Source organism: Macaca thibetana, chromosome 1, assembly GCF_024542745.1.
Source record: "Macaca thibetana thibetana isolate TM-01 chromosome 1, ASM2454274v1, whole genome shotgun sequence".
Lineage (NCBI taxonomy): Eukaryota > Metazoa > Chordata > Mammalia > Primates > Cercopithecidae > Macaca > Macaca thibetana.
In genome coordinates, this window is record NC_065578.1 from 88,875,936 (window position 1) to 88,893,430 (window position 17,495).

Sequence of the window (17,495 nt, forward strand, 5' to 3'; positions counted from 1 at the left end):
GTATGTTGTATCTTTGTTCTCATTGGTTTCAAAGAACATCTTTATTTCTGCCTTCATTTCGTTATGTACCCAGTAGTCATTCAGGAGCAGGTTGTTCAGTTTCCATGTAGTTGAGCGGTTTTGATTGAGTTTCTTAGTCCTGAGTTCTAGTTTGATTGCACTGTGGTCTGAGAGACAGTTTGTTATATTTTCTGTTCTTGTACATTTGCTGAGGAGTGTTTTACTTCCAATTACGTGGTCGATTTTGGAGTAAGTACGATGTGGTGCTGAGAAGAATGTATATTCTGTTGATTTGGGGTGGAGAGTTCTATAGATGTCTATTAGGTCTGCTTGCTGCAGAGATGAGTTCAATTCCTGGATATCCTTATTAACTTTCTGTCTCGTTGATCTGTCTAATGTTGACAGTGGAGTGTTGAAGTCTCCCATTATTATTGTATGGGAGTCTAAGTCTCTTTGTAAGTCTCTAAGGACTTGCTTTATGAATCTGGGTGCTCCTGTATTGGGTGCATATATATTTAGGATAGTTAGCTCTTCCTGTTGAATTGATCCCTTTACCATTATGTAATGGCCTTCTTTGTCTCTTTTGATCTTTGATGGTTTAAAGTCTGTTTTATCAGAGACTAGTATTGCAACCCCCGCTTTTTTTTGTTCTCCATTTGCTTGGTAAATCTTCCTCCATCCCTTTATTTTGAGCCTATGTATGTCTCTGCGTGTGAGATGGGTCTCCTGAATACAGCAGACTGATGGGTCTTGACTCTTTATCCAGTTTGCCAGTCTGTGTCTTTTAATTGGAGCATTTAGTCCATTTACATTTAAGGTTAAGATTGTTATGTGTGAACTTGATCCTGCCATTATGATATTAACTGGTTATTTTGCTCGTTAGTTGATGCAGTTTCTTCCTAGCCTCGATGGTCTTTACATTTTGGCATGTTTTTGCAATGGCTGGTACCGGTTGTTGCTTTCCATGTTTAGTGCTTCCTTCAGGGTCTCTTGTAAGGCAGGCCTAGTGGTGACAAAATCTCTAAGCATTTGCTTATCTGTAAAGGATTTTATTTCTCCTTCACTTATGAAACTTAGTTTGGCTGGATATGAAATTCTGGGTTGAAAATTCTTTTCTTTAAGAATGTTGAATATTGGCCCCCACTCTCTTCTGGCTTGGAGAGTTTCTGCCGAGAGATCTGCTGTTAGTCTGATGGGCTTCCCTTTGTGGGTAACCCGACCTTTCTCTCTGGCTGCCCTTAAGATTTTTTCCTTCATTTCAACTTTGGTGAATCTGGCAATTATGTGCCTTGGAGTTGCTCTTCTCGAGGAGTATCTTTGTGGTGTTCTCTGTATTTCCTGGATTTGAATGTTGGCCTGCCCTACTAGGTTGGGGAAGTTCTCCTGGATGATATCCTGCAGAGTGTTTTCCAACTTGGTTCCATTTTCCCCCTCACTTTCAGGCACCCCAATCAGACGTAGATTTGGTCTTTTTACATAATCCCATACTTCTTGCAGGCTTTGTTCATTTCTTTTTCTTCTTTTTTCTTTTGGTTTCTCTTCTCGCTTCATTTCATTCATTTGATCCTCAATCGCAGATACTCTTTCTTCCAGTTGATCAAGTCGGTTACTGAAGCTTGTGCATTTGTCACGTATTTCTCGTGTCATGGTTTTTTCATCTCTTTCATTTCGTTTATGACCTTCTCTGCATTAATTACTCTAGCCATCAATTCTTCCACTTTTTTTTCAAGATTTTTAGTTTCTTTGCGCTGGGTACGTAATTCCTCCTTTAGCTCTGAGAAATTTGATGGACTGAAGCCTTCTTCTCTCATCTCGTCAAAGTCATTCTCCGTCCAGCTTTGATCCGTTGCTGGCGATGAGCTGCGCTCCTTTGCCAGGGGAGATGCGCTCTTATTTTTTGAATTTCCAGCTTTTCTGCCCTGCTTTTTCCCCATCTTTGTGGTTTTATCTGCCTCTGGTCTTTGATGATGGTGATGTACTGATGGGGTTTTGGTGTAGGTGTCCTTCCTGTTTGATAGTTTTCCTTCTAACAGTCAGGACCCTCAGCTGTAGGTCTGTTGGAGATTGCTTGAGGTCCACTCCAGACCCTGTTTGCCTGGGTATCAGCAGCAGAGGCTGCAGAAGATAGAATATTTCTGAACAGCGAGTGTACCTGTCTGATTCTTGCTTTGGAAGCTTCCTCTCAGGTGTGTACTCCACCCTGTGAGGTGTGGGGTGTCAGACTGCCCCTAGTGGGGGATGTCTCCCAGTTAGGCTACTCAGTGGTCAGGGACCCACTTGAGCAGGGAGTCTGTCCCTTCTCAGATCTCAACCTCCGTGTTGGGAGATCCACTGCTCTCTTCAAGCTGTCAGACAGAGTCGTTTGCGTCTGCAGAGGTTTCGGCTGCGTTTGTTATTGCCCTGTCCCCAGAGGTGGAGTCTACAGAGACAGGCAGGTTTCCTTGAGCTGCTGTGAGCTCCACCCAGTTCGAGCTTCCCAGCAGCTTTGTTTACCTACTTAAGCCTCAGCAATGGCGGGCGCCCCTCCCCCAGCCTCACTGCTGCCTTGCCGGTAGATCACAGACTGCTGTGCTAGCAATGAGGAAGGCTCCGTGGGTGTGGGACCCTCCTGGCCAGGTGTGGGATATGATCTCCTGGTGTGCCTGTTTGCTTAAAGCGCAGTATTGGGGTGGGAGTTACCCAATTTTCCAGGTGTTGTGTGTCTCAGTTCCCCTGGCTAGGAAAAGGGATTGCCTTCCCCCTTGCGCTTCCCAGGTGAGGCAATGCCTCGCCCTGCTTCAGCTCTCGCTGGTCGGGCTGCAGCAGCTGACCAGCACCGATCATCCGGCACTCCCCAGTGAGATGAACCCAGTACCTCAGTTGAAAATGCAGAAATCACCGGTCTTCTGTGTCGCTCGCGCTGGGAGTTGGAGACTGGAGCTGTTCCTATTCGGCCATCTTGCTCCGGCCCCCCCCCCCCCCCCCCCCGCGGGATTGTGTTCTTCACTGGTAATACTTGCAATTAAAAAACTAGGTTCACTTACTGTCCTTATTGAGGCAGTAAAAATTATTGTTTTAATAACTCTCAACCTTTGACTGCATATTTTATTAATACACTATATGATCAAATGGAAAGAATACATAAAGCACTTCTGCTGCATTCCAAAGTACAATGGTTGTCTCAAGAGAAAGCTCTTGTGTAATGGAGTTGAAAGTAGAATGAGCTACTTTATCACATCATACTACTTTTACTTGAATAAAACAACTGATTATTGAGACTTGAGTATGTGGCATATATATCCTCAAAATGAATGAAGTGATCCTGACACTTCAAGGAGAACAACTAAAGTATTTGTTGACAGCAATAAAATTCAAACTTTCAAGTGATAATTAGAATTTTGGAAAACTCGTGGTCACCACTATAAGCTTGACAGCTTCCCAATACTTAAACATTTTTCTGATGATAGCAGTGGTGATATTAATGAATTTTTAAATATTATTACTAAAATACGTCTTAATATTTTATTATGATGAAATGTGCCAACATTTGGAAGATCTGGATAAATCAGTGATCCAATGTTTTCCAAATTACCAATGCATGATGTTACAAAATCATGCATGTGTTACAAAATCATACATGTGTAAAAAGATCCATTCAAAGTACAAGATAGACTAATTAAATTTTTTTTTTTTTTTTTTTTTTTTTTTTTTTGAGATGGAGTCTTACTCTGTCACCAGGCTGGAGTGCAGTGGCATGATCTCAGCTCACTGCAACCTCTGCCTCCTGGGTTCAAGCGATTCTCCTGCCTCAGCCTCCCAAGTAGCTGGGATTACAAGTGCATGCCACCACGCCCAGCTAATTTTTGTATTTTTAGTAGAGTTGGGGTTTCACCATGTTGGCCAGGATGGTCTTGATCTCCTGACCTCGTGATCCACCAACCTTGGCCTCCCAAAGTGCTGGGATTACAGGCGAGCCACTGAGCCCGGCCACTAATTAATTCTAATATAATGAGGTATAAAAAGTTGTTTGATATAGTTTCCAGTTTCCATATTGCAACTAAGTTAGTCAAGGTTTAGCATGGTATCAAAAATAAATATATACCATGATATAAAAAGGATACTCCTCCCTTTTCCAACCACATGTCTTTGTGAGGCCATGTTTGGTCCATACATTTCAGACAAAACAACATATCATATCACAATAGATGGAAATTTCAGACAAAACAACATATCATAATAGATTGCAGAAGCAGATATGTCTTCTATTCAGCTGTCTTTTATATTAAGCCAGGCATTAAAGGGATTTGCAAAAATTTAGAACAATTTCATTGGTCTACTAATTTTGTTTTGGAAAATATGGTTATTTTTCATGATATATGTTGATTAATGAGTTTACTTTTTAATAAATTACATATATTTTTAGTTTATTGGTTTTTCACTTCTAGGTGTGGCAAATATGTATAGGTGTAACCCATGTAAACACTTTGGGGTTCTCCTCATTGTTGTAGAGCATGAGGGGTTCCTGAGACCAAAAAGTTAAGAGAGCCACTGCTCTATATTGGTGCATTTTATTTCTGAAATTGTTGCTCACTTTTATAAATAAGTCCAATTTCCTCTATGATGTAAAGAAACTTATGGAGGAGACAACAACCAAATCTATCAAGGAACAATAGACTATAACACAGGTGGTTTGCTAGTTATCCCTGCCACTGCAGCTGATTAGGGTCACCCCATATCTGAGTTGGATGAGCATTGCTTCATGAATAAACATCAGAATTTATTCAACAGACAGTTGTTCATAGCTTCTTGTTTTTCCAGCAGTATGGCAAGTAATGGGGATGCAAAATAGAGTAAGACAGTAGCTTCTGAAGTGGAACTTGGAAGTCAAGATGAGTTTATGCCATCTGTTACTGCCACTGAGACAACTGTGACTATCAAACATTTGGGCAGTGGCACTGTAATAATTTACTGAGAAAAAAAAGAGGCCATAAAGTGTCAGGAAAATGGAAGTTCGGACTAGTCTGAAATTTTAATCACACTCGAAATATACAAAGTAATGTATTGAGCTTGTGCAGTTTGCCTGCAACACGTGTTTTAAGGAGACACATAGGCAGAACATGTAGATTCTACCCTCAAGAAACTTGTAGTCTAATGGTGGTAACAGAAAGGAGTTAAGAAAAGCTGTGTTTCAGTAAAATGAGGAAATTATATTCTGCATAGATGTCAAGTAGGTAGGTCAGAGAGGAGAACATCGCCAGGCTGTTGAAATTTTCAACGTTGTGTTAACAGATTCAAAAAGAAGACAAATTATTGTTTAAGAAAAAGTCACAATGCAGCAAGACAGAATAGATAACATTGTAATTGTTGCCAAAGCTGTAATCAAAGAAGAGGCTTTGCTTTTATCTGGGACGTTTATTGTCTATCTAGCTCTTAATTCAGTATTAGGGAAGGAAGGTGAAATTTTTTTGGCCGTCCTTGGCCACCCTTATTCCTTGCCATAAGATAAAGAAAGAATATTTCTCCTCACAGTAGCAGGATAATTAACCTCAAGTCCTGGGTCACACCAAAGGCAGTGAGAATGAGTAAGAAAGGAGGGGGCAGATCAAGAAAAGAATGTGCCTCTTTTTCCCTTTTCCCAGAGCCTTGGGTGCACCCTATTCATTTATCTTCTGTCATTTGGTTAGAGATAGGAGTTTCCAGAGTAAACTGTTGTCTCAGAGGAGAAAATTAGGATAAGTTTGGGGTTCACAGTGAAATGTGAGAAGTACAGGAAACAGAGTAAAAAATCAAGATACAAGCATGGAGACAAAAAGGAAACAAGGAAGAAAAATCGAGGCCTCCTCAACCCACTACCATCAATAAGACCTTTCTTCTTAAAAGACAAGGACCACGTTGAAACACTGTTTTCCTTTCCCATGGAACGAGCAAAATGCTTTATAAATAGGGCTCAGTAAAGAATTAACACAAATGAATGCTAAAATTACACTTAAAAATAGTTTAAAGCAACAACAACAAAAAAATAGCTTAAAGCAATAACCCAAGATGGTAAGATAAATAGCAAAAACATTTCAAGGGATGAGCTCTAGTCTTTCTGGCATCTTCATGTTCTGTTTAAGAGAAATGAGGGTCCAGGAAATAACTGGGACTTGGCAAGTGTCTGGCCATGTTCTTTCTGTCCCACCTGGTGCACAAAGGGAACCTTGTTATTGGACATGTGGGTCTCCTTATTTCCTCAACTGGTGGTTTTATTCAGTGGCTCATCAAAACATTGATGTGTCTTGACAGCTCTTGAACTAATTCAGACCTCTGCTGTGAGGAGTTGGAGCCACATTTGGTAACAATGCAGTATGTTGTACTTGAAGATAAATTAATTTACAAGTAATCTCTCCTTTCTCAGAAACATGATTCCCGTGACAGAATTCCGGCAGTTCTCTGAGCAGCAGCCTGCCTTCCGAGTGCTGAAGCCATGGTGGGATGTGTTTACCGATTACCTCTCGGTAGCCATGCTCATGATCGGCGTGTTTGGATGTACTTTACAGGTAGGTGCCTAGATCCCTGGCAAAATGGGGGCCAGAGCAAGACACAAGTCAATGAAACCTCTTTAGAGAGCTGGCTGTGTGATTTTTAACCGTGTAAGTATCAGTCACTGTTCTCTGTAGATGTATCTGTAATCATAGCAGATCACCTGAAACACCTGTTTACTGGGCTTTCCTAATAAGGTAAATATGGTACTTGAAAGATTTCAATGAGCCCAAAGAGCAATTGACTATAGTCAAGTAATGTCTGATGTCACTAACATCAAAGGGGGCCCCTTATCTTTCCAAACTGGCTTCACAGTGAAATGTAGCATATATCCAGCACCATTGATATTGCCAAAGTGGAACTTTTTGCTTTTCTTCATCCTTTACCCTTACCCCTAATAAGATTTTCTGAAAGAACTAACATTTTGATGAGATATGATTATTTTACTGAATGTTTAGTTCTGAATTTAAAAAGAACCCAATAAAAGTTTATATAGATGCCATCTATGTATGTATTGAATCCGGGTATTTTTTACATAGCTGCTATGTTCCAGGTACCATACTTTGAGGACATGGATACATATAAGTAGTTCATATCTAGGGGAGAAATAAATAAACTAGCAATCAAAATAACTTGTGTTATACTATGGTAGAGGTGTCCATTAAGGCACTAAGGGAATGCTGAAGAGAAACCCTCACTTTGGTTTGGGAATAAAAGAAAAGGTGGTGGTTGAATTAAAACTTGGAAAACCAGCTGAAGTTAGTCAAGAACCTCTCCTTAGCTGAAAGTCAGAGGACACCAAGAGGAGAAAAGAAAGCTCTGAGTCATGGATGGGAGAAAGAACATGACATCTTTGGGAAGCTGTCAGTAGGACCGGCACATTTGGGGTGTCGATATGAGAGCTGAAGCCATGCTTGCAAGGAGAATCACCCAGGGAGAATGTGATGGGAAGGCAGTGTCAGTAGTAACGTTAAAGAGTAAATGGAGAAGAAAGTGGGGCCCTTGAAGAAGACTGAGAAGAGGCAGCCATAAGGACAGATGTAAACCAGGAGAGAGGCATAGGTCAGAAGCCAAAGGAAGCCATGGACAATGATGGCAGCCAACACAACTAACTCAGGGGCTAAGAAGGGAAAGTAGCAACTGCATCATTAGAAATCTTAGGTCAGTGGCTGGAAAAGTGGATGGAAATCAACGTATTATAGAAGCTATGGGGTAGATGTGATTTTTCAGGTAGATCAGCTGGAAAAGGAGGTATAGGGAGAGAGAGAAATCACTAGAAGTGGTACAGAGTGAAAATAAAGGACTTTTAAAAGTTGGCCTTAAAAATAGTAACACATACTGCTTCCTATGTGTCAGGAACTCTTTTGAACACTTTACATATATTTTAACAAATGTCATCCTCATGACAACTCGAAGATGATATAGGTTCTATTACTATCCTCACAAGTGAGACATCTGAGGCACAGAGAGGCTAAGGATCCTCCCAAGGTGAGTACTGAAGCCTTTATTCAGTCCAGGTGATTTGGTTCCAAAGTTCCTGCTCTTCGTCCCTCACACCATGCTGTCTTTTATTTGGTCACTGAAAATATCTTGCCCCCTCCCCTCCAACAAGGGTGCCAGTGAGATGTTATTGTCTTAAAAAAGGGGCATAAATTCATTCATAAAGAAAATAGTTGTTGAAGAACCTACTGTGTATCAGGCACTGTTCTACTAAGAATTGTCAATGAAGGAGAAAAAAGACAAAACTCCCAGCTTTATGAACTTTAAATTCTATGGGGAAAATAAGCAAAATAAGCAAAATCAATTAGTAAATATGTTAGTGGATAAAGACAATGGGAAAAAATAAAGCATGCAAAGATGGTAGAAGGTTACTACAGGTAAGATAGAAGCTGCAATCTTCAAATAGGATGGCCTGGGAAGGCCTCATTGGAAAGGTGACTTTTGGCCAAGAAATTAAAAGAGGTCCAGGAGCAGGCCAGGCAGATGTCCTGGAAGGAGGCTTCCAGGCAGAGGGAACAGCAAGAGCAAGAGGCGCATAGTGAAAGGAAGGCACAGGACCCTTCCTTTTCTGCAGAAGAGTTGGATTTTATGATGTTCTCACGTTCTCAGTTTTCTAGTTCTGTTTCCCTGGAGACCCGATAAAGGTCAAATGTTAACTGTGTTACTAGGCAACATTATGGCATAAATGACCACTCATTGGTCAACTGTATCTGGGCTGGAAGAGTGATAAATGCCTGGTAGGAAGCTGTATCATTGGACTTCTGTGACTGTGGTAAAACTTGTGATTCAGCATGCTCCTTGACACATCAAAGATTAATCTATTGAGTTACAGGAGATATTGGTTCCTTTGAGGCACAAGGCTTTTAAGCCAGGGTAAGTTCTGAACCTACCTAAAGTGGATCTCTTTTCCTTGCACTGGAGATGATATGGGGAGGAGAGGCTTGGGGAGGACAGCAGTGTGGACAGCTACATGGACAGTTGTGAAGATTTTCCTAAATGGGGAAAGACTGATGTTGCCTTGCTGGTGACTCTAATCTGTGTATTTCTAAAGTGATTCTGGTGCCAAATGAAGTTTATGGTAATCTTGTAAGTCTGAATGTTAAGGTGAACCTAGAAAGTCCCCTGGTGATGTTACAGGCCTGAAGCAGGATTACCTCTATAATGTTGAGGAAAATCCACGAGGCCAGTGTGCCAGAGAAATGTGAGTGAGGGGAAGAGCAGTGAAAGGTGAGGCCTGAGACGCAATGGGTGCCAGATCATGTAGGGCCTTCTAGGCCACTGGAGGGCTTGGCTTTGTTCTGAGTGAGTTAGAACATGTTTGGAGGAATAATGAGGAGAGGATTAGCATAATTTATGTTTTAACAAGACTACTACAGCTGTTGAGAATGCACTGTAGGGGGTGAGGATGGAAGTGAGGGTGGTATTTGGAAGGCCAGTGCAATAATCCAGGCAAGAAATGAATTAAATGGTTTGAGTAGGGTGAAAGCAGGTGTTCTGCATGTATTTTGAAGGAAACCCCACCAAGATTTGCTGAAAGATTAAATGTGAAATACAAGAGAAAAAAAGAAATCCGCTGGGCGTGGTGGCTCATGCCTGTAATCCCAACACTTTTGGGAGACCGAGGTGGGTGGATCACCTGGGGTCAGGAGTTCAAAACCAGCCTGGCCAACATGGTGAAACCCCATCTCTACTAACAATACAAAAATTAGCCAGGCATGTTGGCATTGCACCTGTAATCCCAGCTACTCGGGAGACTGGGGCAGGAGAATCGCCTGAACCTGGGAGGCAGAGGTTGCAGTGAGCCAAGATTGCACCACTGCACTCCAGCCTGGGTGACAAAGCAAGACTCTGTCTCAAAAAAAAAAAAAAAAAAAAAAAAAAAAAAAGAAAGAAAAGAAAAGAAATCAAGGATGACTAAGATTTTTAGACCTCGGCAACTAGAAAAGTTTGTTTTTAAACATGTTAAATTTGTGATATATGTTAAACATCAACATGGAGATATTAAGTAATCAGTTGGATGTAAAACCCAGGAGTTTGGGGTTAGTGATGGTCAATTTCCTGAGGAAGGAGGTGAAGATCCAGGATCTAGGAGGAAGGATTACCCTTGATTTGGGTGAAGGAAGCATCTTCCACCAGAATGGGAATGATAGCTACAGATGCATTTTTATTTGTTAGGGAGACAGAAAGATGGGAGTCTGTGCCTTATGGCTTGTTGTTTCTCTGTGATGGAGAAAACAACATTTACTGAGAGATTGTGAGGGTGAGGGATGTAGCAGGAATTAGCAACAAGGAAGGTAGAAGAGCAGGGGTCTCAAGGAGAAGGTTAGATTTGGGGTGGCTAGTTTGGGAAATAGTAGAGGGAGGTGGCATAGATTAGCAGGAGCACTCTCAACCTGTCTTCACTACTGTGCCGTGGCTCACAGCACTGCTGCAGGATCTGCCTAACAAGCACAGGGAATTGTTTCTCTTGTTTACATATTCCATGGCAACGCGAAGTGCAGAAAAGAGAAAGGACACAGAAAATCTTTTAGAATAAGTAGTTAACTTGCAATGAAATTAATGAAAAGAGTGTACTTATGAAAATGTCTATAATGAGCATCATTTAGGAGATGTGCCTGCAGTAAGTTCAGGAGATTCAAGCACAAGCTAAACCTCTTTTCCTGTGTGCTGCTCAGAATCATCTTCCTGCAGCACAACCCCACAGTGTCTCTCTACAGTCCAGAAGCCTTTTGAGCTCCCCACTGACCAGCCTTCTCAGCACCACCACTGTTACCTCCCACAATTGGTGGCTCCTGCTCAGATAGGTTAACTAACTGAGGCCCTTCACACATAGGCCTCTTTCATCTCTTCAGCCGTTAAAGAGAAATCTGATGCCAGTTGACTGGGTACAGGAAGTGTTGTCTGAGATGACAGGGTTCTGAGAAAAAATGAGATGCCAAAAGAAATTTTGCATCAGAATATGAAGGCTACAGGGCACAGAATTCATATGGGGTGGTCTACTCAATTCAACAAACAATCCTGTGCATCAGCAATGTATCAGACACTGTGTGGGGTGCTAGATGCCAAACGAAAAACAGCACAGCCCATGCCTTCAGATTGCTAATAGTCTGAAGACCATAGAAACACATAAACAGTGTCTTCCAATGTGTAATTGCCTTAATGGTGCCTCAAGAGCATCAAATATGATGTTGTCATCTCAGTCACTGGAAGTTAGGGACTCAAGGAGAAGATAATTGAATGAAGTCTCAAAGAATGAGTATACAAAACCAAAATATATATTTTAATGAGAGGAATGAAGGGGAGAACTCAGTATTAACGGAATATTTAGTGTGATCATTTTACAAAGCCCTCATGGATTGGCACAGTGACTGGAAGGCCCAGATGGCATTTTTTGGAGAGGGTGGAATTAGGGATATTAAACATCCTGCAATCGGTAGGACATTCCCACACAACAGAATTGTTTTATCCAGAATGCTAAAAGCACATCCATGGAGTAACGCTGGCAAGAGAACCTGTGCTAGAATCTGTATGTACTTTATTTAGTTCCCAGAACAAACCTGTGAAAGCAGATTAGTCCCATTTTTCAGATGAGAATTCCAAAGTATAGAAGGTTAGATAACTTGTCCCAAAGCCAAGAGGGATGCAGCTGAGATTCCAATCTTAGGCTGATTCTCCAGGTGTGTGTCACCCCTGTGCACACTGCTATCACATATTATGGAACCATCACAATTGCACAGATTATGAGGGCAAGGTTTGGCTTATAAAACAGGATTTTCAGTGTAAAAGCAAGTACAAAATGATAAAAAGAGAAAATAGTTACAAAAAGCATCAATTTTATGAATTACAAATTAAAATTTTAAGGGGCATTCACTATATACCTGCTATTTAAAAAGAAAAATTTGCAATCTATAGTAAGCATTAACAAAACAAGAAAGAATTCATGTTATAAATTATTAAAGTAAAACTACCTAGGATCCATATAACAAAGTAATGTCCCGTAGGGGAAGAATTTAAGCTCTTATTTTAGCTGTGCTATGATAATCCACTAAAAATGGCTTAATGACTGATAACTCTAAACAACGGATTCTCTGTGAAGCTCAAGTTCCTTTCTCATTCCCAACGTGATGTTAAAATTGTTAAAATATATTTTTATGCCTTGATTTTCCCCTTGTAAAATGAAAGCACAATCATTCTTTCTGATCTTATTTACAAAGCAAGTTAACTCCTAGATTGGAATACATGAAAAGGCAAAATCTAAGGTGGAGTTAGAAGAACACTCTTCGATGACAAAATAGTAATCCAACAGCTTTTACAGTAACTGTTTTGTAAGTTACTTTTTTCATGTCAAGTTAACAGCTGATACCTGTTTACTCCTAAAAGATTGTATTCATATAGGTTTAACACTACTCAGCTTGGAAAATACTGGGGAATTAAGGTTATTATCTATCAAGGGAGTGTTGATTCTTTCTTGCCCTATGTAAAAGGATTGGAACCAGCTCTCTTGCCTTACTTGTCTGACAAATATTTATTCATTTCTGAGCAAGTAGCTCTATTCAAGGCTGCCATGGAATAAGAGCATGTATAAAGAGCATTCCTTAGATTACATCAATCTACATAAGAACAAATATAAACTCACTGTAAGCCAGGAGAATGTAGGAGTATATGTGTCTGTCCTATTCCTGTACAGTCATACACCCTCAAGGACCAGTAGTGTAAACGCCCAACTTTGTGCTATAAACAACACTATTCAAAAACTCAGCACATTCAACAAAATAGACCAAATCCTGAGAGGTCAACACATTGCTTCCTGGAAAAATAAGATTGCTTTAGATCTCTGCTCAGTGACTCCAGGTTATCTTATTATGACCACATCCAAAACAGCCCATGGGCAGACCGTTACCAAATATAGAATTAGCAGTTAGAAACCAGAAACAGGAACTGGAAGATGCAAGCCCCCTGGAAGCCCTAGGGGACCTGCCTTGTGATTGTTACATAGAAAAGACATTTCCTGCTTTCTGAATTTGGAAGGGAAAAAAAAGAATTATTTCAATGACGAAGCCACCTATAAAAAAATCCTGCAAGATTTAACCCAATCACTGGGAGCAAAGTGGCCAGCAGGGTCACGCTATCAAAAAGGTTAGGACATGTGCGTTTGTTGGTTAGAGCTGCTCCCCACTTTGATTTTTAGGGCATATTGAAATTAATTTCTACTTCTCTGATTTAGAGCCGTCAATGTCAGCTCCATGACAAATGACCTTCAGGTGAAAATGCTCACAGGCAGTTCACGGGAAGGTACAGGCAATCAGAATTACAGATTCCAGAATGATTTCAGAAGACTTCATTTTGCTAATGTGCCTGAATTCTTGCTTCTACTTCCCCCATGCAGTCATCTGCTGTATATCGTCTGGGATTTCTAGTAGATCTTTTTCTTTTGCCAAATTTGAATTTTATAGATAGAAGCCCAGAAATTCTTACTTAGAATCAGTAATACTGATTACATCAGAATACTGGTGAAATCACAGATAGAAGTGAAGGCTTAAAATTAAGACCTCATCTCAGATATGTTCCTTTTATTTTATTTTATTTTATTTTATTTTATTTTATTTTATTTTATTTGAGACAGAGTCTCACTCTGTCACCCAGGCTGGAGTGCAGTGGCACAGTCTCGGCTCACTGCAACCTCTGCCTTCCAGGTTCAAGCAATTCTCATACCTCAGCCACCTGAGTAGCTGGGTTTACCAGCATGCACCACCACACCCAGCTAATTTTTGTATTTTTAGTGGAGACGGAGTTTCAAGATGTTGGCCAGGCTGGTCTCGAACTCCTGGCCTAGAGTGATCCACCCACCTCAGCCTTCCAAAGTGCTGGGATTACAGGCATGAGCCACTGCAACAGCCCAGTTGTATAAAGTTTCCATGTACCCACCTTACACCTCTGTTCTACTAGGGTCTTTGGGGAATATGAAACAAAAATTATTTAGATGGTGAAAATAATTGTGAAGAGCAACCTTTGTCATCTCTGTGGGGATGGTGGTGAATGCTGTGAAAGAAACACTATTTCAAAACCTCTGTTACATCTAGTATCAAAAATATGCCTTAGTTGGGACCTCCTTTTTATGGTGGTTTATTCGAACTGACACTTTCGGTCTTCCCTAGAATTTTACTTCTTGTCATCTATCACCTTGACAATTTTACGTGGACTGAATTCCTGGCCACAAGAATAACATAGGAGTGAGTGCCTTTCGCTTCACTGTCTTGGGTTTAAGATAGTTCATGAATCTAAATGCTCTTCTTAGATTATCTGATACCATCCAATGCCAGTCAGTGAATGGGGAATGTTTCCGTTTTTCTCATTGTTAGGTATTGTTATGATCTTGTTGCCTATTGATTGTTTAATAATACATCTTTTTCACCAAATAAGAAAGCACTGACAGAATATGAGGCTTTTTTCCTATGTAAAGCAGGTATCTACTATATATTTAGCCTCTGTCGTTGATCCTGTGTGTGAATCATTCAAAACTTCTGTTTAAAGGCCTATGTTAAATAAGTGCACTATGACATGGAGGCAGGTGGCCTTGTGTTTCTAATCAGGGCCTTTGACTTGGAGATGTTCCCCAGTCCTCTGATCATATCAGCAAACAGATCTACTGTACCACTTACTGCCCTTACTTTCTTCCTCTCAAAGTCTTCTCTCTTCACTGAGAGCACTGGTGGCATTCTGAACCACTCAGCAATATAGGGGCCCTGTGGTGAGGATTAGGCTAACATTGGGACTACATTTTAATTGTAGGTAAGTTTCTATGTTATATCTGGAGTCTCCTGTTTAATATAAACGGTGAATGCTGCTGCTTCTATGCTACCAATTTCCTTCGTAAAATCCTGCATTTTTGTTATGCCTATTTTACAATTCCTATTGTTTTGGAATAGCAAGTTTTCATACAGTGAAAAAACCTTAATCTATTAATATGATTTTGTGTCCACTTCTAAAAATATGAACTAAGATATCCCAACTGGAAAGATACATACCAACTGAAGGATTTAACAAAAGAACAAGATACCATCCAAAATAGCAACAAAAGCTATTGGGTATCTAGGAATTAAGCTAACCAATAATACACAAGGCCTTCATAGAAAAGTTCTAAATGTCTAAGACATAAATGACATATAAGGCAATTTGAATGACTGGAAAGACATTTCATGTTCTTGAGCGGCACAGAATTGGTTTTACGAAAATGTCTAGTCTCCACAAATTTTTTCATAAATTCAATGCAATATTAATAAAATCCCAATTAGATTTTTTGAAAAATTTGATAAACTTAACATTTATATGAGGCATGCTCACTTATGGTGGTAGAGGGGAATAAGGTGGCATAAGAGGTAAAAGGAATGAGAGAGAAAAGTGGCGGGGAGCAGAGTGGATGTGAGAAAGTGGGTTTTGCATCAACTGATGCTAATAACCCTTTGCATCGAGAAACATGAATAATTCAATCCTTTGTCCCTGAGGTTCCCCTCTCCCGATCTCACTCACACACACACACACACACACACACACACACACACACACACACACACACTCACCCCTTTCTTCTAATTTCCTTTATAGAACCTGTCAGATGTTCCATCCAAATATCATCCTTTTTTTTCCAATTATAATTGTTTTTTTAGATGGAGTCTCACTCTGTTGCCCAGGCTGGAGTGCAGTGGCATGATCTCAGCTCACTGCAACCTCCACCTCCCAGGTTCAAGCAATTCTCATGCCTTGGCCTCCGGATTAGCTGGGACTACAGGCACGCACCACCACACCTGGCTAATTTTTGCATTTTTAGTAGAGATGGGGTTTCACTATGCTGGTCAGGCTGGTCTCAAACTCCTGACCTCAGGTGATCTGTCTCCCTCAGTTTCCCAAAATGCTGGGATTACAGACGTGAGCCACCTTGCCCGCCCTCTAAATCTCTTTGCAAACATTTCAATTGTGTTTCACAAGTAGGAAATTCCTTAACTATAAAGTTCACAAATGAGACAATCATTAGCTTTAATATTTGTCATCCCCTTGTCTAAAAAACAAAAATCTAGTTGGAAGAATTACCTCTAACTTGTAGGAATATAAACTCCATAAGGCCAGGCAGGCCTCATCATTCAGGTTCGTTTCTGTATCCCCAGAACAGAAGTCAGTAGCAGGCACCATGTAAGTAAGTGCCCAAAAGAATGCATTTTGTGGAATGAAGGGATGAGTGAATGAAGAAGTGTAGATGACATGTTTTAGCCATGTGCTAATATATTGTGAACACCTGGTGTCCTTGAAAAGCAGCTGAGAACTTTCAATTACAGATGTAGAATACTACATTTATTTCTTGGCATTTTACCCCACAAGTTAAGAAGTTGTGACCAATAGAGGAGAGGGACCAAAAGACCTTGTATGAGGCCTGATTGAGGGCATGCTTATCTTCAAGTTGAGAAGATGGAAAGGGCATGAGAATGAGGACAGCAGACCCTGGAAGGGCCGCCATGTGAAACGTATAAATGGCTTCAACTTATCCCTGGGGTCTCACCTTGAAGACCAAATAGAATCAACAGAGAAGTTTTAGGATGGAATATTTTGGCTCATACAAACTCAAGCTTTTAAAAAGCTACGAACTTTCTGAGAATGTCACGTAGGTTGTAAGTTTCCTATTATTGGAGATACACTTCCAGAAATTGAATAACCTGGGTGGAGGGGAAGCTACAAGGAGAATCCATATGTCATGACATGAGAACCATTTGTTCTTTACATATAGTATTTCTAGGCAATGGAGTTAGGCAGTGATAAAAATGACAAAATGCCTGCCAACAAATAAACACATTTAAAATACTATGTCAGATAGAAATGCTTTGAAAAAGACAAAGCAGCGCAAGGAGAGAGTGTGCAGGGGGTCTCCCTCAAAATAGAGTAGCCAAGGAAGTCCTCTCTGAAAAGGTGAGGACTGAAAAGGCACAGAACAAAAGGAACTGAGAGAGGGAGGCTACCTGCAGAAAGAACATTGCACACAGAGGGAGTAGAAGAGGCCAGTGTGGCAGGTACAGTGATAGCACAAGGGCAGTGGCCCCTTTCAGTTTTTTGTTATTTGGATCCACTTGGTAAGGCCTGAAACAAGCATTGACCCGAATCAAGACCTAGTCATCTAGTGTCCTAGAGTACTTGTACCCCCATGAATGTCAGGTGTCTTAGATGTATGCGTCCAGCTTTACATCTGCCATCTCAGAGTTAGGACAAAGAATTTAATCCTATAGCCTCTTGGAAGCTGGGACCACATGAATTACCAAAACAGTTGTCATCACCCCTTGATTGGCACTTAATGAGCAACAGTGTATGGCAGAGAGTGTTAAGGGCATTATTTCATTGCTCCTATACGATTTCAAGTTGCTTACAGGCAAGATTCGTGTCCGATTCATTTTTCTACTTACCTGAGTGCCTTTGACCCAGCACAAACTCCAGAAATCTTTGGGTGACTGAATATA

At 40.7% G+C, this 17,495-nt stretch overlaps 1 protein-coding gene across 1 annotated transcript in view; it reads left to right on the forward strand.

Moving 5' to 3' along the window:
- LRRC8C (leucine rich repeat containing 8 VRAC subunit C) overlaps nucleotides 1-17,495 on the forward strand; it is a 96,668-nt gene that overhangs the window by 50,472 nt on the left and 28,701 nt on the right. Inside the window, exon 2 of the mRNA XM_050806424.1 lies at nucleotides 6,377-6,518. Within this exon, the coding sequence (XP_050662381.1) occupies nucleotides 6,381-6,518 (138 nt within the window). The 5' untranslated portion in view covers nucleotides 6,377-6,380. The remainder of the gene's footprint in view (nucleotides 1-6,376; nucleotides 6,519-17,495) is intronic.